Source organism: Rhynchophorus ferrugineus, unplaced genomic scaffold (genome assembly GCF_030347505.1).
Source record: "Rhynchophorus ferrugineus isolate W39M unplaced genomic scaffold, kcgeb_rfMv2 rfM6, whole genome shotgun sequence".
Classification (NCBI taxonomy): Eukaryota; Metazoa; Arthropoda; class Insecta; order Coleoptera; family Curculionidae; genus Rhynchophorus; species Rhynchophorus ferrugineus.
The window spans coordinates 22,970,031-22,997,159 of NW_027472585.1; the positions used below are offsets into that span (position 1 = coordinate 22,970,031).

At 31.4% G+C, this 27,129-nt stretch overlaps 1 protein-coding gene across 1 annotated transcript in view; it reads right to left on the bottom strand.

Moving 5' to 3' along the window:
• LOC143199104 (limbic system-associated membrane protein) overlaps positions 1–27,129 on the bottom strand; it is a 565,114-nt gene that overhangs the window by 245,651 nt on the left and 292,334 nt on the right. Inside the window, exons 6-8 of the mRNA XM_076408852.1 lie at positions 21,629–21,803; positions 6,400–6,605; positions 1,430–1,679 (exon numbers count right to left, since the gene is read on the bottom strand). Of these exons, the coding sequence (XP_076264967.1) occupies positions 1,430–1,679; positions 6,400–6,605; positions 21,629–21,803 (631 nt within the window). The remainder of the gene's footprint in view (positions 1–1,429; positions 1,680–6,399; positions 6,606–21,628; positions 21,804–27,129) is intronic.

Consider the following 27,129-nt stretch of genomic DNA (forward strand, 5'->3'; position numbering starts at 1 on the left):
GCCAAGTCGGTTAGAAATTAAGACCTTTAGACGATCATATATGAATGAAATCGAAAGGGAAGGGAGATTGTGTAAATTTGAGGTCGCTTTGCATGCTTAATTAAAATGTATATATACTGAAAAATTAATGTAGGTTCGGTATTTGTTAGGGATTTTTCGGTTTCAAAAGTTGTTTGGGATGGAAATGATGTTTTAATGTAATATGTGTGTTATTTGTCGTACAATTTAATAGTAATTCTTAATTAAAATTAAAAAATACTATGATTATTTACGAGCTGTATTATATCACATGTTTTCGACATGGGTTGGACAACACTCCGTAACTTTTTACATTGTCAAATATAATTAAATGCCGGAATCACTGAATTTACATTGGTTCTTTTCGAGTTTTAAGCCCAATATTGCCATATATTTAAGTTTGTCGCAGATATTTCGCTGCTATCTGCGATACCAAAATTATTTTAAGAAATATTGTTCAAACGCATTAAAATATGTTTAAAAATACCAGATTTCTGGTTTGACTAATTGAACATAGTAGCAGCTGCACAGACTCATAAGCTTTTAATTGGGTTCGGCATTTTCACATGTTTAGGTGTAGTTGGCAACTATTGCTATGATATCCCAACAGTAAGAAACATTAGTTAGAGCATTTTCCGCCGACACCGTTATCATGGCCAAAGATGAATCTCTGCCTAAGGCCGCAGAGTATCTAAGTTCTACGATTATTTATCAAGGTATAGCTACATAACCAACGAAGCACGATGACATGGAAATCCAATGGATGTATGGAGTTATCGAAGATTAGGCCACAAAAGATGAAATAAGGTTAATAAACCACATGGAATTTAGCTATTGGACAACACGCGGTAAACCTGAAGATAGGAAATACTGTGATGTATATTTATCCGAAAAATTATATTATCAACTTTACTTATAATAATAGCTATAAATGGTACTTGATTTTTTTAAAATAAATATTATATTTTTCAATAATAGATATAGATTATAGTTTGGTCTGGCTGCAAGTCTCGAACTGGGCACGAGCCAAAGTAGACATTTATACTTTACGATCACCAGTGCTGATAATTCTGACGACCTGGTATCATTTTTAACAGGAATTTTATAACTTTTTTATCCGTTTTGTTATATGAAATCGATATTTTGGTTAAGGAACTATTATTATGTTAACTCTTGCTTAAATTGATCTTAAACCCCACTGTTAAGTCAATATTAATAGGTTATGCCAATCTTACTGATATTTTCAAGGATATCAGAATTTTTGAACTCTTTAAAATTCATGCGAGTTCACAAATATTTTAATTTTTTATTTTATAAGAATATTTTAAATAAATTATTAAGGTCAAAAATAATGTTTGGAAATACAATAAATGTCTTTGATAACTATATAGAGAAATATATTAGTACTTACCGCGATTAGTAGTTTGAAAGGTGAAAGATTTGGAGATAGGACTCCAGCCAAATCTGTTCCTCGCTTGAACCTTGGCCTCGTACTGCTGTCCAGGTTCCAGCCCTCTGATCACGTAGCTCATCGATTGCAGGCCACTGCTGGTTGATCTGGATGCCGGCAAGATAACGTTGCTCCATTCAGCGTGGCCTTTGTTCGATCGTGTGTATCCATAACCCACGCTGTATCCAACGGCAGAGTACGTACGATTTTCCTGGAAAGCAATACATCTAAGAACCTCTAAAATTAACGTTATCTGTATTATTCATAATTTTATTAGACTGTTCATGCTGCACATTGGACAACATAGAATTTTTTCCATTAAACCTACGCGGTTCATCAAATTTTTCATTAAAATCAAGATCATGAGCTGTAGACCGAACACTTGTTGTATTCTTTTTCCTCTACGGTGTCTTCATTTTCTACATCCAACTTCTTCAACAAAGTCTGGAATGAAGTTGCAATCATAGGTAAAATAGAAATTCGTTGTATAGGTGACTTTGGGGAAATGGTTGGCCCAGATCAATCAGAGTTAGCAACGCTATTGCAAATTATTCGATCCGCCACCACATAAGCATATGATTAGTTCGGCCAATTGTGCGATAGCGATTATTTTTTTGTTTGAAATGGTTTTGTGTCATGCATTTAATACTATTTTGGATGCCACAAAATAGAAGGAAAGCTTGGTTTTACGTTATGCATATTTTCTGTACTATAATAATTGCTACAAAGTATTTAATATAAAAATTGACTATAATATATTCTGATACTAATTCAGGAAAAAATATGGTGTAACTGGACATAAAACTATTACATAAATCAGACACCCCATTCCAAAGAATAATCCCGGTCCTTTCCAAAATGGATTTATCAAGCAGATGATGGACATTATATGGATTAACCACATTACAAATTTATCAATTATTTCACATGATAAGTCACAGGCATTTTAGTGAGGAATTACAGAATCACCCTTCCTCGATGAACAGATTATAGGGTAAATGCATTGTACCAACATTGTGTTTATCAAGTTCATATTAAATTATCTATATATTATTGTAAGCTTATTATATGTATATATTATTTTTTTGCAGAAAATCATCCTACTTCTTATCAAGGCATAAGTTAATAGTGCAAATATTGTTTTAAATAATTTACCAAGCAATTCGAAACATGTAAGCTCATCATACAAAATAATCCTTCAAAAGGGTAATAGTGAATTTGAAAAACTGAATAATTAGCACTGATAATCATGTTATTTAATTGTAAGATATTCTATCAAAATTTATATTACGTACAACCCTTGCTTCTAGAATATGTAGTATATTCAAAACTGTAGTGACCCGGGAGACCTGCCAAAACGTCGCATTTGCCGCTCCAACTCTGAGTTTTAGTACATTTTGGCTCTGACATACAACAAAATTTTAATATAAATATAATAATGAAACAAATATGTTATGTATTATAATTTAGTTTAACATTATAGAACATCTAATGTATATATTATTGAAGCACTTATACAGCCACACTAATTTATAGGTTAGAGTTGTTTTATTATATATACATTGAACTTTCTTATACACTAATATAGGTAGGGTTTAGGCGCATTTTTTTATGTAGTGGTATCCCCCGAAGGCCTAATCAACCTAATTAACAATTGTATATCTAGGTAATGTATTTTACTGTCATTAGAGAGCATATTTATGTCTTACGGTTAGTTCTTGTTCTTTTCAATGCAATATATACTTGTAAAATCATTATGATATTACTATATTGCTCTTCAGTTTGTGCTCTTACTACCTGTATACATGTTCCTTGATAAAACTACTTGTAATCACTGTATTGTTTAATGCATTAGCCATATCTCCAACATATATATTCTGAACAATAACACGCATGCTCATAAAGGTTACATACTCTATAATAAAATTTCCTACAATTAAATTATATTAATTGTATAGTGACCTTTAGTTGTTTCCTTTTTCATCACCCTGTCTTGGTAATTCTCAGCATTGAACCATAAACCAACATTCATTAAGTTTTATTCAATCACTGTCACTTTCAGAAACACTAATCAACTTAATAACTAAGCTGTTTATTTCCGATCTATCAAAACCTTGCTCAAGATTCTACCGTTTGTCAATTTCTTCTTCAATTTGTCTAACCGAGCTCACACAAACCGAAGATGTTATTTTTGACAATGCCTCATTTCATAAATCGAGACAATTCTGGTTTGAATATCCTTCTCGACCTAAATGTCTATTGCAATACCCCATATCAACTCAATAGAGTTAAATATGCAGTGATAGATATAAAGATAATAAATATTGCATAGATATGAATATTACACGAGTATTATCAACTGGTCGCCAAATGGTTCTTGTAAGTTATTATATACATAATAATAAATGTTATGGTCTTATATTATGTTGTCATATCTTATTATTGAAAGTTACCTATCAGTTGTATACCATACAATTTTTTTATTAATGTGCATATTATTGATTTATAGTTACATTTTCGGTATACTATTTAATACTAGATTGATTGTTATATAAAATATATTAGAATTTTCATATTAGTTATTCAAATCAAAATTACACTAATATATATTATTTTATTATATTTCTAATATATATTATAATATATATACCACCTACCTAATTTATCAACTCTTAATGAACTGTAATGGCGGACGAATGCACTTAAATGACTAAATTCTTGATATTACAATTGACCGTGATAACACTCAAAAGATTATCCAAGACGTTCATTCATGGGCCTCAGAAAAGAAAAGATGGATATAATTTAAACAGTAGCCAAATAAATCCAGTGACAGGTACAACATATACATAATTTTATTTTTATTTTTGTTTTGGATGACTGGTTTCTTTGTATCTAATTTGTATCTTTATCGTTCAGTCCCAGATTAACAACAAAGTCAGCGCGAATAAATAATACGCATACCGATTTACTATTGATCCGTGTCAATCAAGATAATAACATTATCCGATGCCGTCAGTTATTTCACCAATACTTTGTTGATCTATGTGCGTAAAATGAAAGTGAGCGGTTATGATACAAAGCCGTCTTTTCGAACGAAGCTTCGTTCTGCTTCCTGCATATATTTGTTGGTGGTATCAACAACAATGTGGGTGGAACAGCTGAACATCTATACAGCATATATTCTTCTATCATCATATACTGGTCTTGTACCTCATATGCAAGAATATATTCAAGACACAATGAGTTCCTTGTAGGCTTAGGATCAACTTGACCATTTCAAACACTTGTGAAAGTATATGAATTACTTAACAGCAATTACTACTATAAATCGCAACTATCACTCAGATCGCGTACCCAATATTGGCCCATCGACAGTAATAAAATACCTGATCTAGTGGAGTTTTATACTCAAAAAAGCATCTTATTAAATCAAATAAACATTTTGCGAACATTTTGCGAAACATTTTGAGAGATTTTGCGAACCACAACTGGATCATTTCCTAAAAAGAAACAAAAATGCCTAGTCTTATTAACAAATTTACTAACTGAGTCAAGTTTACATTTGTAATGCAGGAACAAATTAGTTTAAATATCAGATTTAAAAGTATAGACGATCTTTCGCGCCAAACCAGAAGTATAATTTCATATCAATTCATAACATATTGAGTGAGTTGCGAAACGAATCATCTCCAAGAGAGAAACAATTAAGCGGGAGCTATTAATAATATATAATAAGTAAATTACATCGGTTTTTTCAACACTTAAACCTACTTCGGCTCAAGTTTCCCAGGGCTGTGTCTTGATATCACTTCTGTATTTCCTCTATATGCTGATATCCCACCAATGAAAGAAATAATATTCGGAACATTTTACGACGACAGGGATATGGCAGAAGATATATAGCCGCCTAAAGCGGTAGAAAAAGTACAAGTGGTAGTTAACAGGAGCTAAAAATGCACAAGGGTCTAAGAAATACAGCTTAATAGCTTCAAATATATTCATGTTAATTTTGTATTGCGGCGAAATGACAAAAGCCTAATTATATCATTTCACGCATGCCAAATTCCTCAATCTGAATAAGCTAAATACCTTGACATCCACCTGGATGGCAGGTTACTTTGAAACTATTATGTTAGACAAAAAAGAAGGTTATATTAGACTTGAAAGGATACTGAGCTGGTTAATCGAAAAATGTTCTCAACACGACCTAAAGTAAAAGAAATTTGTATATCACTCAATCATAGAGACAAATTGGATCTATGGAGTGCACATATAGGATTGCACGAAAGCCAATTAACAATCCTATGCTTTCAAAATAATGTTTTATGACCAAATAGCAACAAAGAGCAGCACAGGGACATCGGAATCAAATGGGATTCAAAATGATCCCATATCTTACCTTAAAACATGAAATGTGTTTGCTAATTCACAGCAACGTGGAAACAATATATAAGAAATCAGAAATTTGAAGTGAAGAAAATGACATGATTTATAACAGCTAACTAAAATATATCCAAAATATAATTGTTTCGAAATTAATAACCCTTTTTCATATTTCTACCATACAATATAAGCATATGCAGATCTAATTTCAAGATTTTTGTAGATTTATTTCGTGTTTTGTCATTGTGTGCGTTGGTAATACATCTCGGTACACACTCTCAAAACCTTATACATATTTCACTCAATATTTATATGCTAATGTTTGATATAATATCTTATTTGATATAATAATTGTGATTATGGATAATGGCTAATAGATAAATTTTACATTTTAAATATGTTATTGTCTTCTGTATAGAATTTCATATTTCTCCTTAAAAAATATGCATTATTTTAATGAATTCAACCATTAATAATATATTTCTAGACGTGATAGATTTTTATATAGTATGTTTCAACGTATCTTTTATACATGGATTTGTTACCTTTGAACCAAATTTTCTTTGGCTCTGATGATGTAGAGGCTGAGGTAGACCATCTTCCGTATATGTCGTCCAACCATCAGGAATCCTACGGAACAACAACTGGTATTCTTCAATAGGACTCAGCGATTCTACTTCCCAGCTGATGTTATAGCGTTCACGGTGATGTCCCATGGTAGAGCTTTTGAAAACAGCAGCTTTTGGTTTTCCTGAAACAAATAATTTAATTATCCCTTGAGATTTTAATATGATGCATTTCTATAGTTCTTTATTTACAAATTACACAGTAGAATTTAAATAACACCTACAAACACATTATTTTTGGGTGCTGACAAATATATATAATTTGATATATAAAAATGTAATAGTCCCATAACTATCATTTCCGGGTATCGTTTCAATATTTGTTCTTTATTAAGATGAAATCGGCCCCCCACTCTTACGAATTCATCTACTTCTTCTTTCTGCGTCAGAGCGAGCCACATGTAATGATGCATAAATATTATCATTATATGCAAAGAAAAAACTTAATATTTATGGTGAGTGATACATTTTATTTTATTTTGAAATCTCCTTGCCAACAAGGGTTTATCTGGACTGAATTTACTGCCTAGCCGCGATGGAAGCCCACCTGTTTTAGCATTAAGACTGACCAGTAACCAACTCAAGGGCCTTTCCAGTTTTACATTTTTTTTATTTAAAGATTAAATAAGCTTTTATGAACGAACACTTACACACAAATAAGAAAACGATGGGGTGTAGAATGTCTTTAAAAATATATTTATTGCATTCATATTTCGATATTTGCCGCCTAATCTTGTAACAGCGAGTGTCAAACAAGGTGAACGTTTTCTCCATCATGGTGTGTTAAAATCTGAGCAGATTACTACAGGTTTGTAATGAAAGAGGATTCCACTATTCACAAAAGGAAAAGTTAACATTTCGTATTTTTTCTTGTCAACAATAGTATCGAAACCTGCACTACCGTACACCGCACCACATCCTGACTATTCCAGCTTGTCCTGCATCCACAGACCTCTCGCCTCAACAATTCTCTAATTAATGGCTAATGTCAACAGCACAGTCCATTCTCTAATGTTACATGCTATACTGTTAATTTTTTTACTGCAACTGTTATTATTGTTAGGGAGACCACAGTGGATCTTCCTCTTCTAAATTCATACTGACTTTGATTTAGAGCTTGTTGGGTCCGTACCTATTCCAAGACCATTTCCCTTGGTAAGTTGCCAAGCTTTTGCTGCTTAGACGTTTCATGGCTTACTTCCTTTACTACAATTAATTTGAAATTGTAACATTCTCTCCGTTTTGTCAGCCACCTCGTAATTCTACCAATGTGACAAAAATCTATTGCACGTACCCCTCAATTTCACAATTTCCTCTGGGTTTGCTTCTCTCATCTTCATATTCTCCCTTTTACAGAGCACGAAAATCCTCTGCCTCCCTATTAGTTTATCATTGCATTGTTACTTTTAATACTTAACGTAATAAATAAATCTCTATTTTTTCACAGATATTTTTACTTGCAGACTTAATATTAGGCTCCTGTCCTAATATCAAATCTATCCCTTCTTCAGCCATTATTTGCAGTGGTACATAGTGCTCTTCTTCTATCTATGGTTACCTGTAATATCCACTTGATGAATTCGTTAAAATTTCTTCTCATCCGGTCTGGCTAAGACCGTGTACTGGAACGACTGAGACCATTATTTCTTGTCATATTTTACGCTGCTGTACAGATACTGTTAATTTTTCAGTTCCAATTACATCCGCATACCTCAATTTCCAGCCTCCGAGCACACACCATAATTTTTAGTGCTGAACTGTTTTGCAATTGGAGATATCTCGAAGGGCTATTGAAAGAAGAGACTGGTGAACTCTGGCTGACCCTCACGGGTGCTGCACAGAACGCCGAAGCTGGAGGCTAACCTGAAGAGAGCAACAAATTATGAACGGTAAAACACGATTTCTTCGCCTCTATTTTTGTTTCTACACCTGGATCTTCTCAAGTAACCTTAACCGACTTATGCTAAGAGATTTTAAGTTCAACCGTTCCCATTTGTTAAGAGAAGAATCCCTCTGCAATGCCTCGCTCTTCATCTCCATACATAGTATGCATATACTCTTATAATGCAACTCCTCAACTTACTACCTGAAACGAAATTAAAACTCCTCCCGCAATCATCGGTGGTTGCTTTGCATTATAGCTGTCATATGGCATTCATTCTGCATTCATACCGCAATTTTCAACATTTTGACAAAATCGATGTCTGATGAAGAAATATTTGTAATTACTAGATCATACTTCGCTTCACTGTTGGGTTTTGTAAACAATACCTACCAATTTCGCTTCTGGATTGTACATAATGTACATTTCTAAGAATTGATTATCTGCATCTGAAAGTTGTAACAGCACCCCTAGTAGGATTTTGTTTACTTATTTTTAATACAATTTAGAATATAACAGGATATAAGATTACAGATTTTTACATCTATAGGATATAGGAAAAAGTTACAATTACAATCACAAACATATAGTATATTCTTACCCTTCGGTATTCGAAACCGCGACTACTACAATAGTGGAAGTACCGCCTTAACACCTATGGCTACCAAGCCGGCAGTTTTTGTAATTTATCTAAAGATTTTTTTCTCAATTGGCCTGTGTAAATATTGTTATGAAACGAATAAGCTTTGCACCATTATGTTGTCGACATATCAATGAAAAATCTCTTGTCATTCGCGAGACAATGAGAACCAAATTGGACCGCATTTTTAATGACAAAGGGAGGCAATGAGGGGTCCGCTCGAAGTGTCTGTGAATGACACTGTTATGTCAAGTTGTGGCCCCTCTGCAATCAAAATTTACCTCTTAGAGACGCTTTCGGGATTGTTTGCTTTCGCTGGAATGGTCGGTGTGAAAATGTTATCCCTTTCAGGCGAGAATAAATACACCTGCTGCGACGATAGCTAATTTACCGAAAGAAAAAAAGAAGCTCTTTTCCCGACGTTTATTTGCTATTGATGAATTAATTATCTACAACAGCCACGAAAAATAACCCACCATTAAAAATAAATAGTAAAAAAATACGTTTTTGAAAAATGTCTGCCATTAATTTTATTATATGAAAACATAATGATACAATTCTTCGAAAATTAGTTTTATTAATAGATTTTAATATTAATTAAATGAATTATTGTAAGATACATACGGTGTAGAATTAAACTTTTAATTCACATTCAATATACTACATAAGAAAACACAGATCATTGAAGAATTGATAAAGTAACAAATTTATAACTGGAAAAATTATTGTATATATCAGTATATAATCCTAAAGCAATCATATTTTAAATAAGTTATTAAGCGGGGATAAAATGATGTAATATTTCGAAAATAATTTTTATTACAGTTATAAGATATACTGCATACAGAATTAGATCCTTTATTTGAAATTCCATGCTAGATGAGAATACATAAATATTTCATGAACTGAAAATATAACAAATTTATAATTGAAAATATTATTTATTATTTCAGTATATAATCCAAAATCTGTCATACATACATTCACTTATTTTACTATACAGAGATATAAAGTTACAATACTTCGAAAATGACTTTAATTAGTATTATAACATATATATATCATAGATTTAGATCCTTTATTTGAAGTTCACTGCTACATAAGAACGCACAAATATTTCACGATCTGAAAAACGAAAACTTTCTTGTTGAAAAAATTATTATATATTTCATATATTTCAGTATATAATTCTTAAGCGATTATATTTATACAGTTCTCCTATAGAGATCAGAGGAAATAATATTGTGCAATAATCAACAAGTTGATAAAGCGCCTTATTCAGAACCGATTATACAGATGAAACCTTTCCAGCCGAATGAAAATGAATTTGACGATAATATACTGACCAGCGAGTAAAATAAAATATCTATACTATAAGAAATTCTATAATACCTACCTATAATTTTAGTTTTATGTTACATAGTACCACAGTCATTGTTGAGAATGACTACCAACAGAAAATATCAAAAGAGATTTGGTTCCCTCTTTTCTTACATTTCATTTCATTTTAAAATATTGCCAAAAAACTAATTTAAATTAGTAAAGTCCAACATCTCTTCTAAGAAGGATAAATTTAAATAACAAGGAGTTTAAACAACAGCGAAATAAACAAGACCAGGGTGGCCACAATGCAGTGTTTTAGGTTCTGTTTTTTACTTACTTTGTACCTGTGCCAGACCACCAACAGAAAATATTCTTATGGCTACATTTGCTGATGACACTTATTGAAATGAAGAGGTATCGCTATAAAAGCACGCTGTAGTGCAAAAGAAGAAGAAACAGAATATTTCAAATTAAATAAGTGAACCCAGACGTGTATAATAAAAGTTAACGAAAGCAAATGAATGCATATTGAATTAACCGACACTAAACTGTTCATATACCAATAAATTATATGCAACGCTTCGTTGGACAGAACATATTAAAAACTAAAGAAGAGAACTTGAATTTAAATACAAAAAAAACATATTGATTGTTTAAAAATATCCAAATTATCCGTACATAATAAGATGCTGCTCTACAACCAAATACTAAAATCTATACGGATCCATAAATTTATTATCGAAATATTTGCAAAAAGTAATATCAACAAAATACAAGTATTTCAGAATAAATTCTGAGAGGTATTGTAGATACACCCAGATACTACAGGAATAATTTTCGGAGATTTTCGGATTCCAGCTGTCATAGAGTAAATTAAGAGATTCGCAACAACACGTCAGGAAATATATACTCTTTTAGTTTTACACCAAGGCGCAACATCTCTTGGATGACAGTGAACTAGTACGCTGATTCAAGAGAATCAAACCGCGTGATCTTGACTTCTCTAGTGAAGTGCATAACAACGAAATTGTGATACAATTCTAATATGTGCGTGATATTATTCTTATGAAAAATTAAAATAGTGGCGTGTAATATAATAACATCATTATAGATCAACATAGATTTAGTTTATGTTTTGTTTACTGAAAGAAGGCCCAATTGAATAGATTACTATTATATAAGTATTACGCTACTATATTTCATTAAGTTTCAGGCAACTAAACTTTATCATAGTAAGGCTATGCTGCAAGACTTCACGTCTCTTTCTTCTCATATATCATCATATCAATCAGCATCACGTTAGACAAAAAGCAAAACAAATTAGAACCAAAATAAAGCAACTATACTGGTTAGTCGGAAGATACTCTCAACTTGATCTAAAATCAAAGAGGTTGATCTCTAATACAATTATAAAGCCAATTTGGACTTATGGGGTGCAAATATGGGGTTGTACCAAAAATTCAAATCAGTTAGTCAAACAGCGCTGTCAAAACAAGGTTCTTCGATTGATTACCAATGCCTATCGCTATGTAACTAATGAAAAACTGCACGATGACCTGGAAATCAAATACATTTGCGAAGTTGTGCAGGATTTCGCCTTGAAACATGAAAGAAGATTACTAAATCATACTAACGTGGAAGCAATACAACTGCTGGACAGCGCGTAGGATGTCAGGAGATTGAAACGAACAAAACCATACGAACTTGTGTGAACATTTAGTGTGTATTATTAGTGTAAACTATAGCTATAAGTTAATAATTAATAAATAATTATAATTTTATAATTGAGGAATACATACTGATGTATTTTCTCGCACTCGTCTTGCTTGTTAATTAATCCAAGCACATAGGAAAAGTAGTAATAAATTAATTGTAATAATAATAATAATTAAGATTGTCCTAAGCGTATCTAATAAAGATGTTATAAAAAAAATATATCATCAATTGACATATTTTCAAGAACACCATTATTTTCTTTTGTTCTGTGTATGTTTTCTTTCTGATGTGAACATTTCATAATCTTTAGTTGATTGGTTATTAACATAAGATTAGCTGTAAAAGTTTCCACCGAAATTTTTATTTTTCCATGATTTTATATCATATGTGCAATCTATGTGCAGTTTAGTTTATTTAATAATTTCGATTGGCTTATTTATCTATTATTATTATAAACCAGGTTCGGCTTAAAGTTCTGCTATACTCCTCCGTGAGTTTTGAAGGTTTTTGATTTAAAGATGATATATAATTTTATGTTGTTTCATAATTTACCCTTCGTTCTAATGTAACAGATCTAATCTGGCCAGCAAAGTTAGGTATATCTGCATAATTATAACATTTTCCACTGTTTAGCTTATACCACTATTTGATAAATATGTGGTATTCTACATTTTTTCCAATTCATAATACGTTATGCGTTTCTGTTAGTGATCTATCTACTATCGATTTTAGATGAAGTTCTATAATTCGATCACATGTCTTCATGATTATGCAAAACATCAATATAATTCCCTTATAATTATAGGTGCTGTTCTTTAGTCCTATTTTTTTCCTTTATTTCTTCTAAACATCATGCTTTCTACTTTTGGTTAGATGTTCTTTTGAAAGCAACACATGTCAATTTCGCTGCATTCAATATGCAAATTGTTCAGTTTACCCGCATATTGTATCATCTCTTTGTCGTATTAATTTAGGTTAATAATTTTGCAATTTAAATGTAATCCCCTTGTAATTTAAATGTGTAGCTTACCATATAGGCATTTATAGATTCAAACTCTACCTCTGTTTATTTCATTAATTTATTGTCTAGTTTTATTATTAGCACTACACTATTTTTGCTTTTAAGTCCACAATCTCTCTCCTCTTTCCTCTTTATAGTAAAAGAAGAATTATCTGTTATTTCCGCATTTAAGATTCCTTGTAGTGCGAGGTGATTTCTTACGGTCAAATAATGTATTTATTACTATTATGTTACCGGAGACAAAAATAAAATATAGTCTATCCAAAATTATTTTGTACATGTGTAATCGAGATGTTTAATGTATTACCTGTCGCAATTTATAAATTCGTTTTATATTCAGACAATATATTCCGTGTCATTTTATTCTAGTTAAAAAGAGATGCTGAGAAAATGCTGTCTAATAAGTATCACGAACGTGTCACCGAACTAACTTGAAAAAGTTGTCCAGTTGTCACACATGTGCAAAATTCTTCAAAACAATAATGATACGAGGTTATAAACCGGAAAATGTTATTTTAATGCTTTGCTTGTTTTAATATATTTCAATTCGCTGTTTATTATTACTCTGACTGAAAATTCTGAAGCCAGACGGAACATATTGCATTTCTAACCACTTAATTTGAACATATTCATCAGAGAGGTAAGCATATTACTGTTAATATTTATTATCAGTTAGTTAAGTATAATATTTAATTCATATTAAATTTACTGCGATTTTTATTGAAAAGGTTTTAGCGTGTTGCAAGCGTACTAAATATTAGTATGGACATGGTCATACTGATATATCTCAAAATATGTTAATAACACATTCAGTTTGGATAAACACGATCAGACACATTGAAGAAGAAATTGACAAATGATGGAATTGTGAACAAATTTTAAATAGATTAGAAATTAATAGCTTAGTTATTCAATTTAATGAAGCTTTCTGACTATGATATATAGGGTGATCAGAGTAGAAACAAATAAACGTGAGTATATAATTAATATATGATGACCGTAAGAAATATTATTGTAGAGTGTAAAAGATTTATGGGCACAGATATGCGTATAATTGTTCAAAATATACATTAGCTTTTGGTTAAAATGTATCAGCAGAGAGAGAATAGTTACTGTTTTGCAGATATGGAAAATGGGTTAAAGAGCATGCAGTGATTAAATATAGTTTTATCAAGAAAGATGTATGCAGTTATTAACAGAACAAACGAAAGAGAAATTCAGTGATATCAAAATGTCTCTACAAGGAAACACCATACCGTAGAACACAAGAACTAAGCGTAAAAGGTAAATATGCTCTCTAATGAAAATAAAATATATTACTTAGATATACAATTATTAATTGATGAATTAGGCCTCCAGGAAATTCAACTACAAATGCGCCTAGAACTCTAACTTATAGGCGGTATGGACAAGAGTTCAATGTAAATATATTTCAGACACAACCCTAACCTGCAAACTATTATAACTGTATACTTAATTGTAGTTTTATGACCATCAATAATATATGAATTAGATTTACTATAATGTTAAAATAAATTATATTTGATTACAGCATTTTTCTTTAGGTTAAAATTTTATTTTATATTAAAGTCAAACTGAATTAAACCTGAATGTTGATATGGCAACACTGCGACGTCTTGACGTCACAAATTTAGATGACGTATGTACAAAATAACTTAGACCACACCTTTCTGGCGTTGTTATTTTTCACATCTAGCATTTTTCGGTAATTAATATATTATATATACCCTTCGCTCTTCCTTGTCTACTTCTGCTTCACAAATTATTTGCGTTAGATAATCATAAAACCTTTCTATATTACTAATTATATCGTCTTATCTTGGAGTGTTTACTGTTACTATTGATTTTCTATTATATACAATTTCATTCTTTAACAGTAGTATTCCTTCTGAATAAATTTTTCTATTTCTTATTCCGCATTTCTTGCATTTCTCCGGAAATCAAAATGCGTTTTCTACATGAACTTCTTAGTAACCAAATAAACATTATTTTCCAATATAGAAATCGCTTGTCGATGTTCCTATCAATATTGAAGCCATCTGAAGCGTGTTGCTTCACGAAAAGAGCATTTTTCCACAAGCGAAAAGATGTTAAGTTACGACGCAGCAACTGGAAACGATGGGGTTTATTCGGCGCGAGCTGAATTACGGGAAGGTCACGGAGTCAATTAAATCGCGACGCTCGAAGCAGTTAATTACCAAGTTTGCCGAGACAATGTTAAGCACGACTATTTGTTTCGGCATTATGTGCATTCGGACGAGCGGCGACTGATTAGAAACCAGTTGGTTATTTGTTTGCGCGCTCCATGTAAAATGGCCCGTTCAAAAGTGGAATTGAACATATTCTTTCCAACACCGATAAAATCAGGATACTTCTAATAAAATTAATTATGCTTAAAATAATGAAGCAATTGGCTATTGGCAAGAAGCTGATGTATTCTGTTGATTAACACATGGGCTTTAAAGTCTAGTGCTTAACATAGAGATGGCGCTAGTTTTATTACACTCATCGCTTTTTTAGTTAGTACCAACCTTCCAAAAGAAAGCTGTTAAAATTTCATAATATGCTACTCATATGTTTGTTAGTAATTATGCCAAGAGTGACACTACTTTTATTATTTTCAAAACAATGGATTAAAAACCATTTCCAATTTTAATTTTACATTGCTTTTTGATGTAAAAAATACCACTCTAGCGAAGCAATGGCTAAAAAGGTGTTATAAGGACGCTTTTTCAGAAAGAATAACAAAACATTGGTTTGCTGCCTTGAAACGTGGTCGCAGAGACACCGACAAAGCAGAACGCAGTGGACTAGATGATAACACCAGAAAACATCAAAAAAATCGACAAAATCATTTTGAATGATCGAAAAGTGAAACTCCATATCCACCGTATTCGCCAAATTTGGCTCCCTGTAACTATTGGCTGTTCACAGACCTTAAAAAAATGCTCACCGGTAAGAAATTTCGCTCGAATGAAGAGGTTCTCGCTGAAACTGAGGCCCACAATGAGGCAAAATATTAACCCCTCTACAAAAGTGGTATTGAAGTGTTACATCGGCACCGGAATGATTGTATGGCTTTGAAGGAGATTACGTTGATGAAGAAAGCCAATTTTGAACAAAGAAAACGCCTTTTCTGTGTTACGCCCGGAACTTTTCAGACCATGTCTTATATAAAAAAGATGGAATTAATATTGGGACTGTTTAATTTCACGCCTGTTATCGGTCCGTTAAAGCCTGTGTAAGGGTAGAGAACAAAAAGTGATTTAATTCGTTTTAAAATTACACAGTATTGATTCTTCTTGTTTTATTCTACTTAAAAATAAATACAATCCTGTCTAATGCACCCGAACATGTAACCGAATTAGCTTATAAAATTTGTCTATTTGTTAAATGTCTACGAAGTTCTTCAAAACATTGGTGATAACAATTATAGATCATAACCCGGTAAACATTATAGCGCTTCGCTATCCACCTACGAAGCGGAAGACTAATCAAGATTAATTTGATGTTACCTCGAGATGAAATTTACCAAATTTATAAAAACAGTGAGTCGATTTTTTTTATATAAATATAATTTAATTTTCAGAGAAAACTATTAATCTCGAAAGTATCTATAAAAAACTTAGACATGTGCAGCTTGGTTATTAGGGAATTTGGGATTTAAATACCACGTATAAAAATAATCCGCGAAGAGGTCTGATGGAACTTTAACAGTTCAACCAGTTATTGCTTTTAAAATTATATGATTTTCAAAAGCATATATTAAAATGATTTGGCGTTGACAATTTTGTTATTTCAGTTCATGAATTCAAAATGGAACATGGGTTCTTGCAAAATGTTAATAATAATCTCCAATGTCAATAAAGCAATTGCGGATGCTTTCATATAAGAATAGAATATCATTCCGATCAAAACTATTCAGACCATCTATGAATTTAGCCCACAACAAAACAGCTATTTTAAATGCAAATGTTCAAAAATTTTCATATTATTTTGCCCACTAATGGATGTGTGTTATTTTCAGCTTAAATAACAGATAAATGTTAAACTGTCCTAATTTTTTTTAGTGAAATGATTAAAACATAAATCCTCTAATGTTTTTAAACTCATTTGATTTTGATTTCATATCGCAGGAATTACAAATTGTAAGTAGTTTAAACATCCTCAGCTTATTCTTGAAGTATTATATTTGGGGAAATATTGAAAACGCTTGCTATACTTATACTATTTTTAATCAAAAGTTTAAAGCAAATTATCTTATACAATTTAGGAAATAGTCAAAAATCACCAACAAACAATAAGACAATCTTATTTTTTCAATGATTTAGGTACTAATTTAACTAAGAATGAATAGATGTTTTCAAGTATGCTTGCAAACACAATATAAAGAAGTTCATGCCATCATCAATTTTCTCTATAAAGAAGTTCATGCCATCATCAATTTTCTCCATATCCGAACTGAAAACGTAATTGAATTAGACACTCTTATTTAATCAAGTAAATCAAGTATAAACTATGTAAGTTATATTAAAAAAAGGTCGGTGTGACGTTGAAGAGTCAAAATATTTGAATAGTCTTTAAAATGGTCTGTTTAAACAGCCAGAGTAATGAAAAAGCTCTACACAAAATAATTATTTACATAGCTACCATGAAATTCAAATATGAATCTAATTAATAGTAGATCGAATTACGTGGAAAAATGTTTCCAATATGACCTTATTACAGGTTTGAAATGATTTTTTCTCAATTATAAAGTCAATTAATGTAGCTCATACCGAACAATCTCTGAAAGCATTTAAATAAATAAAAAGTCTTTTCAAGAAATTATTATTTTTGAATTACATGTTATATATTATAACTGCTAAAATAGTAGATTTTGGACAAAAGAAATATTATTTTGCTACTACAAAAACCCATAAAAAACTTGTTATTAATTTTGGCCATTCTTATGTATTCAGATGCTGTTCTTAGCTTTTTTCAGTTACTAATCCACAATTTTCTTTCAGTATAACAACTACTATATATATCCCAAAAACACATTTATATTAAAAAAATCACAGCTTTTCTTAATTAATTCCAATATTCACTTAAAATAATATTAAATAATATAAAATATAGATAGGAATAATATCAAAACACTGTGGCTCATCTTATAGCGATAGTAGCCCTTTCAATCCTACTGAGGCATAATTGTGAATTTAATTCTCTGCTTATTTGAAATTGTAATTATCATTAGGTATGAACGCAAAATACGACAATAAAAATCAACTCAGCCACACCAGTAATCGGGCTGAGTGCCTCTTATCTATAAGTTGATCAGTCGCCTCTCTTTAGACCTACTTCTGAGGACTGTGGTTCCAAGCATAAATTAAGTGACAAGCGCAGTCAGAATACATCCCAGTTTTTAAAACTTATATAAATTATTTAAAATATAACAAATAACAAACAAACTTTGCGTATCCCTTGTAGTGACCAACATTAATCATCTATAATGTTAGTATGCCATCAACCCTGGTATAATCTCTAAGTATCTGGTAAGTATCTCTGAAACCGTTCCCTTAGTATTTTCACAAAAATCATGGAAGTTCTCATGAAGTATGTCAATACGATTGTAAAAGACATATGCTATTAGATGTGTATGTCATCAGACAGCTGAGAGGTTCGAACTTGTCTATCACTGAACGTTTCCACGATAAGTTATTCAAGCTTTTTTCTTATCGTTACCTTCCAGTTGGAATCAGGCATCAATTTATGAATTAGGATTAAGGGAAATAGCTTTATTCGATAATTGTATGCATAACAAAATTGTTGGCGAGAAAGTGTAGTTTTGTTGTCTGTAAAATGTATTAATGATATAAATGTTAGTGAGTAAAAGTGTTAATCAAGAATCTGTTTATGAATAATGGTATAAAACTTTATAGCTTTGGAATCAATATTTCAATTGTCTTATTACCCTCCAATCGCCCAGTGGGACCGCAATAATCAAATTCACAGGGAAACTGACAGCCTAAACATCAAGCACTTCATATCACTTTCCTTCCACAAATAACAATTCAGCTCAAGTTCTTCTGAAAATGAGCTGGTCGACATGCTGCGAGGTTAGCACCGCGTCATCGGTAACCACCACTTTTCTAGGCTGAAACGGCCACATCTGCCGCTGCAGTCATAACTTTGCCCCCTTACGATAGCATCCAATCGTGTGTTAACTCAAGTTATCTGTTTTGGGCCTCGTTCCTGTCTGGTCCTCGTGCCCCATAACGGCTGCCTGGTTAGCGGGTGCCATCTCTCCAAATTTAATGCCGGAGCAGTAGCAACCGGTTTCGGTTTAGTGTATTGGTAAGCTTCGAGGTAGTCTCACATAACCCGATCCAACATTAGTAAATTTTCCCTTAAATATTGTTCAATTAATCAGATCTTATCTACGCACTTCACTACCAATTTCACGATGTGCTATATTATGTCGTATTTAGCTGTTTGGCAAGTTCATTTGGATGGTATGGCACTTTTTAATACAAAATACTTGGCACTAACACTTTGAAATATATTTGATGCCACTGAATGTTATAGATATGTATTGGATCTCTATTGGACATCTCTATTGGATTTGCTATAAATACCCAATAATTGGATTTCGTAGGACCAAATCAGTTTAAATATTGATTTGTGTGCGATGTGACAATAGCTTGTATATCTTAGTATCAAATGGTAATTTCTCTCTGCGGCTGATATGTCTATATATTGGGTTTAGTTTAGGTCCAAGTTGTGTTCGATTGGCAATTATGTGCTTCTTCCAAGATAGACGTTGGACTAAATTAGTTGGAGGTCAATATATCTAGCATATTCTTCTTGAAGATTAACAATTATTAACATTCCCAAGTAGATATGTTCTTTTGCGTAAAGTAAAAGTAGCATGGGTAGATTGTGTTTCATTATCCTTGATACCTCAAGTATTCAGCAACAGCTGTATTATATTGTGTATATGTGTTTGAAGTCTCATCATGTTTGATGCTATCATTACAGATATAGCCAAAAACAGGCAAGTGGCCAAGGAATCGTTAAATCTCAACATACTTGCTCATCATGGGGAGTTTTATAGCAGAAACTGAGGACTAGATTTCTACATCCAATATGACTGAACTAATTTCTGGATATTTTGATACAAGAATGGGATAATACACGAAAACTATCCAAACAACCTGCGAATCAATTACGCAAAAAATATAACTATTTTAAAAGTAAATAGCGGCTCAACATCTTGTTAATGAATATATATTATCTATATATTAGCTGCGTCATATTATATTGACCATCTCCTATATATATTTTGGAGTAAAGAACGAATAACTATTAAATTTATTTAGATTTTATAACTTTTTATTTACAATAACAGAAACAGTAATCCTTTCAGTTTTTGAAAACAGACTCACTAATTTCCGTTGTATTCGTATATCAAAAAGATATATAGTATTCGTAGCTTGAAGAAATTAGTAATTATTAATATTCATCAGAGGTCATATTAATCTGACCAAGGTAATATTTGAATGGAAAGATTGTGCTTAATTAGCTTTCATACTTCAAGTTTTCAGTCACAGCTATATTTTAATAATGTGTGTTTGAAGTTTCCTTGATGTTATCATTGGTTACTCATGAGATGCTAAGATTGCTGTTTTATCTAACACTAAACAGGATATACAATACTGGGCCCTCTATACTGTCTTGTGGAGCTCGTACATATATTGGATATAGTTCAATGTATTCATAATCATATTTTATATTAAACTATGTCTACGTAAAATTTCGGCAACTGAAAATGCGGATAAAAAGAAGATTTTTTAGATTGACCTGCAGCCTTGTGCCATATTTATGTAATGGCCTCCAAGAATCCAAAAATATTACTAATCAATATTTTTTTGCATTTAGTTTTATATGCAAATGGCTAACGAGTCGATTTATTTATTCTCTGTCCTAATATACCCTATTCAGGAATACTATTCATGACTTTCAAATAAATAGGAATAGGTTCAAATTATTAAAATTATTTTTAATATTAAAAAAGTTATAAGGCTAACTTATATTATTTAATATTCCTTTTATTTATTTCATTTATGACCGATTCGGCAATACATTTTTTCCCTGTTAACATACACAAAGTAATTAAATGGCTCCTAAGAATAATTCCAGGACCGAGGTCGACATTCTTATCAATATTACCAATACTATGAAATAATCTATTTTCCAAGAGTAATCTTAGCCTTTTCCCAAGAGAAAAATCCCGAAAGATGTAATAATTCAACCTTGTTTAGAATGAAGTATATCTCCAAAAATCAATTGGAGTGCTAGCAGAAAAAGAACCGAAGAATCACAAAAGCCGTAATTTCAAAGAGTGATTTTTATTAAATCCATTTCGAGACGGTACATAAGCCGTAGATTTCATTCTGGACCCCGGCGACCGGGAAACGAGCGAGGGAGGGGCGGAAAAGCGGCGGGAATGAGGGAGGGCGGCGAGGGGAAAATGGCGAGCCATCGCCTCCATAAATCTTACCGGTTAATTGGATGCTCTTTCTCGTTTTTCCGAGCTGATTGTCGGCGACGCAAGTGTAATTTCCGAAGTCGGTCCGGTGCACTTTACGGATAACGAGCGTATGTCTGGATCCGCGTGATTCCATTATCCGAGTCTCGGTGGTGTCCAGTTGCATTGTGTCCCGATACCAGAGAACCTAGAACAGAGATTTCAACTTCACTTACTTGTATATTAACAATCACTTATTGCGGTCAAAATGCATCGTTTCTCATCAAGTTAATTATAGAGGGAACATGCAAAATAATGCGGATAATGCGATCACTTGCGACCTCTGGTAGAAATTCGACCACAATTTGTTAAGTTAATTATGTTCATATAATATGTTACCAAAACTGGTTTTCACAGTATTTTCAATATAACATAAGATCAGAAATATTTGATATATAAAATTAATTAAAATAATAAATGTCTATATAATTAAAACACCTTAAAATATGTGCAAACTATCGCAAGAGCTAACACTCATTAACCTTCTAGAAATGGCATTTCATTAATTTTTATTTCCAATGAGTTTCTATAATCAACAATGTTTTGATAAGTTTGATTTACCACACCACTGAATATTATAACAAAGTATCATAAGTAAATTTATTTTAAGTATACATGAATCTTCCTTTACTTCTATGTTATATAAAATTATTTTTATTAACATAAATATGGAGTTATGAATAAAGTAATACAAGTTAGTATATTAAAACAGAGAATATATGAATAGAACATTTGTGAAATTGATATTTCTCTTTAGATTGTATATTAATTAGGTAATTTATTTCTAACAATTTAGAATCATATATTGAAAAAATATATTTATTATTTATAAAATGCTATCGAGATACATATCTTAGAATAATCACTATATAGTTTAATATGTTAATATGCTTTACGATGTTTTGCAATATTAATTTTATTGTTAATAATTTATAATTTCGTCTATTTTCCCTGTTTTGTTTAAGTACTGTATATATTCGAGGGAAATGCTTAAATTTCAAAGGCACGTACAATGTTTTCACATATTTTTATCTATTATAATCAGATATTTGTGTATAATTTTTATGGTTTAATGGTTAAAGCGTTTAGCTCCCAAACGCAGGTTGCGGGTTCGATTCGCGACGGGGACAATAACTTTTTGTTGTTGCTTAAGTAGAACATTTGTCAAATCAACTAGACTATTTGGCGGACCCGCGGGCCTGGAGCACTGCCTAATTTCAATCCTTGTTCCTTTTATTCCTGTTTTTTTATTTTATTAAATAAAGTAACTGCGTAATTTATTGAGTAACTATCTAACATTAAGAAGAGAAAGGTAAAATATTTTTAATAAAAAAATTGAACTGACTTCAAAAGATAAATAAGTAACGCACAAAAATTTTAAAAACAATCAAACGTAGATATTTTTAACACAATAGAAAAGATTTAAAAATAAAATATGTACATAATAATCGTTGTAATAATTAAATAAATATATACAAAAACCTTATTTAACCTACATTTGTTTTATATTCAACTATATATACACAATTTACCTTAATTCCTATCCAAACCTATTTATCTAAATGCAATACTATTTTAACAATTAAAATTATACAAAAATAGTAATGTAATTTTGTGGCATTTATAAAAAATTAAGTTACCCACAAGACAAATCTAAATTAATGTGACTGTTTGGGTTCGGCACCAACTTCAAAATGATCTGTTGGTAGTAGTTCATAATATTGTAAATAAATAAATAGGTTTGGGTAGGTAATAACGTAAATTGTGTGTATATATTAGAATATAAAATAAGTGTAGTAGATAGGTTATATAAGGTTTTTGTTTATTTTTATTTAGTTATTACAATGATTATTATGTCCATATTTTATATTAAAATGTTTTTTATTGTGTTAAAAATCTAACTACGATTATTTTTTAATTTTTGTGTGTTCCTTATTTATGTTTTGAAGTCGGTTCAATTTTTTTTTAAATATTTTATTATATTCGTCAATCTCTCTCAGTTAACAATAGTTTATGTATGTTGTCGTCGCCGTGGTTACATTCGCACATGAAACCTTAAAAAATCCAGGCATATTCCTTACAAATCTTCCTCTTAATCGAACACCAACGACTTACTTTTGTATGAAGCCTGAGAGAGCAAAGTGTATATAAATAGTCTAAAATATAAAATATAAGACCTGCGGTATAAACTATAAACGCATTATTTATACGGAAGAAGTGTTGTTAACTGAAAAAAAATGTCCTCTGTGGCAAAATATATTTATTTTGAAGAAAAAAATAATTTGATTTTTTCGTATATTACAAACTTGTCTAAAAACTGCAAGGGATTTCTTCTGTGCTTTCTTTATTTTTGACTCGAAAATACTCGAAAATACTTGAGATTAAAGCAGGAATTAAATATTTTGACGAGATTCATGATTCCCACGTGTGATAGATTGTTCGAGAGTCCTGCACCGTCAAGATCGCAGCCTGGTTATTATCCTTCCTTGATAGTTCTTCGCTTTCATAACCTCTTTGGCTGTACGCTCCTCAACGGCCGGTGCCTTTGCAGAGATGATTTAAGGCTGTACAATTTACTCTCATTTAATACATCTCATTAAACCTCAGTTTTTGAAGACGCAACGTTGGTTACTAATTAGTTGGTGATCTTAATATCGGAAACTATATTTCGGAGCCCATGTCAGACAATACCTAGTTAGTAAAAAAGTGATGGGTGCTAGCTGTTAGAGATTCATTCGTTTGATATCTTTTTGAAAGTTAAAAAAGAGAATAAGGACGACTTAATGATAAATAAAGCGAAGAATGGATGTAAATTGTTCGGGGAGCAATTAAGTCCTTTATGATTCATCCAGAACGTTGTAAAATAAAACGCTACAGACCTGTGGCGTTTTTCCTTCCGACTCCGGTGGCAATAATTCCTCCCGCACGAAAGAGTTACAACTTTAAATCCCCTAAATTTTCTTTCGCGCCCGCTCAGAACCGCGTATTTAATTAATGAATTAGAGGGGTCTTAATGGTGATTTATAGAGGCGCCACTATTAAAACGTTCGGTTAAACGGACGAGCGGCGAGCGCCAGCCGAATACAAACTACAGGTAAATAATTGAAAAAAGGCGAAACAAGAAGGAAAAAAGGAGAAACACGCGTCCGGATACGGAAAGGATTTTTTTCTCCGTTCGGCTTCGACGCCGCCCGTGATGTATATAAGGCTGGAGAAGGGAAAATTGAAACTGGAAAGAGTTATGGTTTTTTCGTTGGGCTCGGCATCCGAGCGCGTCCCTTTCTTTGTTTCTGAGGGTTTTGATGGCGATGAGGCCCGCGTAGAGGTGAAACATTTATGCGAGCGCTTGTAAATAAGTAACGGCGCGGGGTTTAAATGGTATATACATAGTTCGTAAGTGATTTGTTTCGGGAGTTTCATCTCAGAGTCAAGACAATCGTTGATAACTAATGGTATAAAGATATTGTTTATTAGTAAATATCGCCCATTGATCGAAAATCGACTATTATATAGTAGTATAGTATCTCTAATTATATAGTAGGGAAAATAATTTAAAAATCATATGTTATTAAAACCTGTTTTGACAATACTTTCAATATAAAATCAGAAATATATTACACATAATATTTATTAGAGTCATATATTTAAAAGGACGTTATATTAACTTTTATTAACTTATTGATTGGTGAATAATTGATGAAAGAATGTAAATGAAATAATTTTGGAATAATTTTTTGACTTGAGCTTGTATATTAGAATAATAACGAACATAACTTAATTAAAGGAATGTATTCATAATCATTAAATTAACCATTGACTTTTCAAATCTAAGGTCTATAAAGTAAATAATTAAAATTTTTGATAAAGCGTTCTAAAGATTAAGATATCATTTATGGTATATGCAAAGATATTTTATACAGACGTTATCTAAATTTTTGATGTCAAAACATCGCAATTTTGCTGTATCAACTTTGAGTTTTAGTTCAGAATGGCTTTGACAAACAACAAAATTCTAATCTAAATAAAATTATTATGCAAAAATAATGTTACCAATTATAATTTATTTTAAAATTAGAGCAAATATGATGCATATTTTATCGAACAACTTCAAAGTACAATTAAGTGCATAGTTATAATAGTTTGTAGGTTACTGCTGAGTTTGATTATATTTACATTGAACTTTTTTCCATAGCACTTATGAATTACAGTTGTAGGCGCGTTTGTAGTTGTAACCAATGGAAGCCACCTAATTAACAACTGTATATTCAAGTAATATATTTTAATTTCATTAGAGAGAACATTTACCTTTTACGCCGTCGTTTCCATGTAAAGGCATTTCGAGATCACTCTATTTCTCTTTCGTTTATTCTGTTAATACTTGTATACATCTAGATAGAACTACATTTAATCTATGTATGCAACCTATCGTATGCAAAATTGTTCAAAGCAATAGTGATAAGAGGTTATAAATCAAAAAACGTTATTTTAAAGTTTAGCAGGTATTTAATTTAAAATTCGTTAGAGAGGTAAGCATTTTTTACTATTTAATATTAATTTTCTGCACTTCTTATTGAAAATATTTTAGCGTGTTGCAGCTGCACTGAATATTAATATGAACACGGTTACTGAAATATTTCAATAAATGAAAAATATGAACAAGATCAAGTTGATGCTAGCTCTGTCAGAGATTGAATGTAGAAACTGTAGAAAGACAGTTAGTAGTTTTACAATACAAACATAATTTAATACAGTTATTTTAAAGCAAACTGGAAGTCTAAAAACTATCGAAGAGGTCTAATGGAACTTCCGGGTGATGCTTTTAAGTAAATAGTACTATTTAAAAAAATGTCTGAATATGATATGATTCAATGCTGCTAATTTCTAAGACAGTGTGATGAAAGCGGAAACTAGTAGGAAACTAGGAAATGTTATTGTAGAGTGTAAAATATTTATGTGCACAGATATGTGTGTAACTGTTCAGAATATACATGAACGTTTGGTAAACATATATGAGTAGAGAAATAACACTAACTGTTTTGCAGACATGGCAAGTACATTAAGGAGAATGCAGTGATTAAATGTAGTTTTATCAAGAAACATGTATACAGATAGTAACAGGACAAACTAAAGAGAAATATAGTAACATCATAATGACTTTACAAGGATACATTGCGTCGAAAGAAGCAAAAACTAAGCGTAAAATATAAATATGCTCTCTAATGAAAGTAAAATACGTTACTCAGATATACAATTGTAAATTAAGTGGATTAGGCCTTCGGGGGAAACCACTAAATATAAAAATGCGTTTAGAACCCTACCGATAGTAGTATGGAAAAAAGCTCAATGTATATATAATTAAGCAACTCTAACCAATAAATTATTTTTGGCTCACTGCTATTTTGAATTGACTATATGTTATATTTTGCGAAAGTAATATCTCTAGTATCAAGATTTATAAATATATTTATACCTTT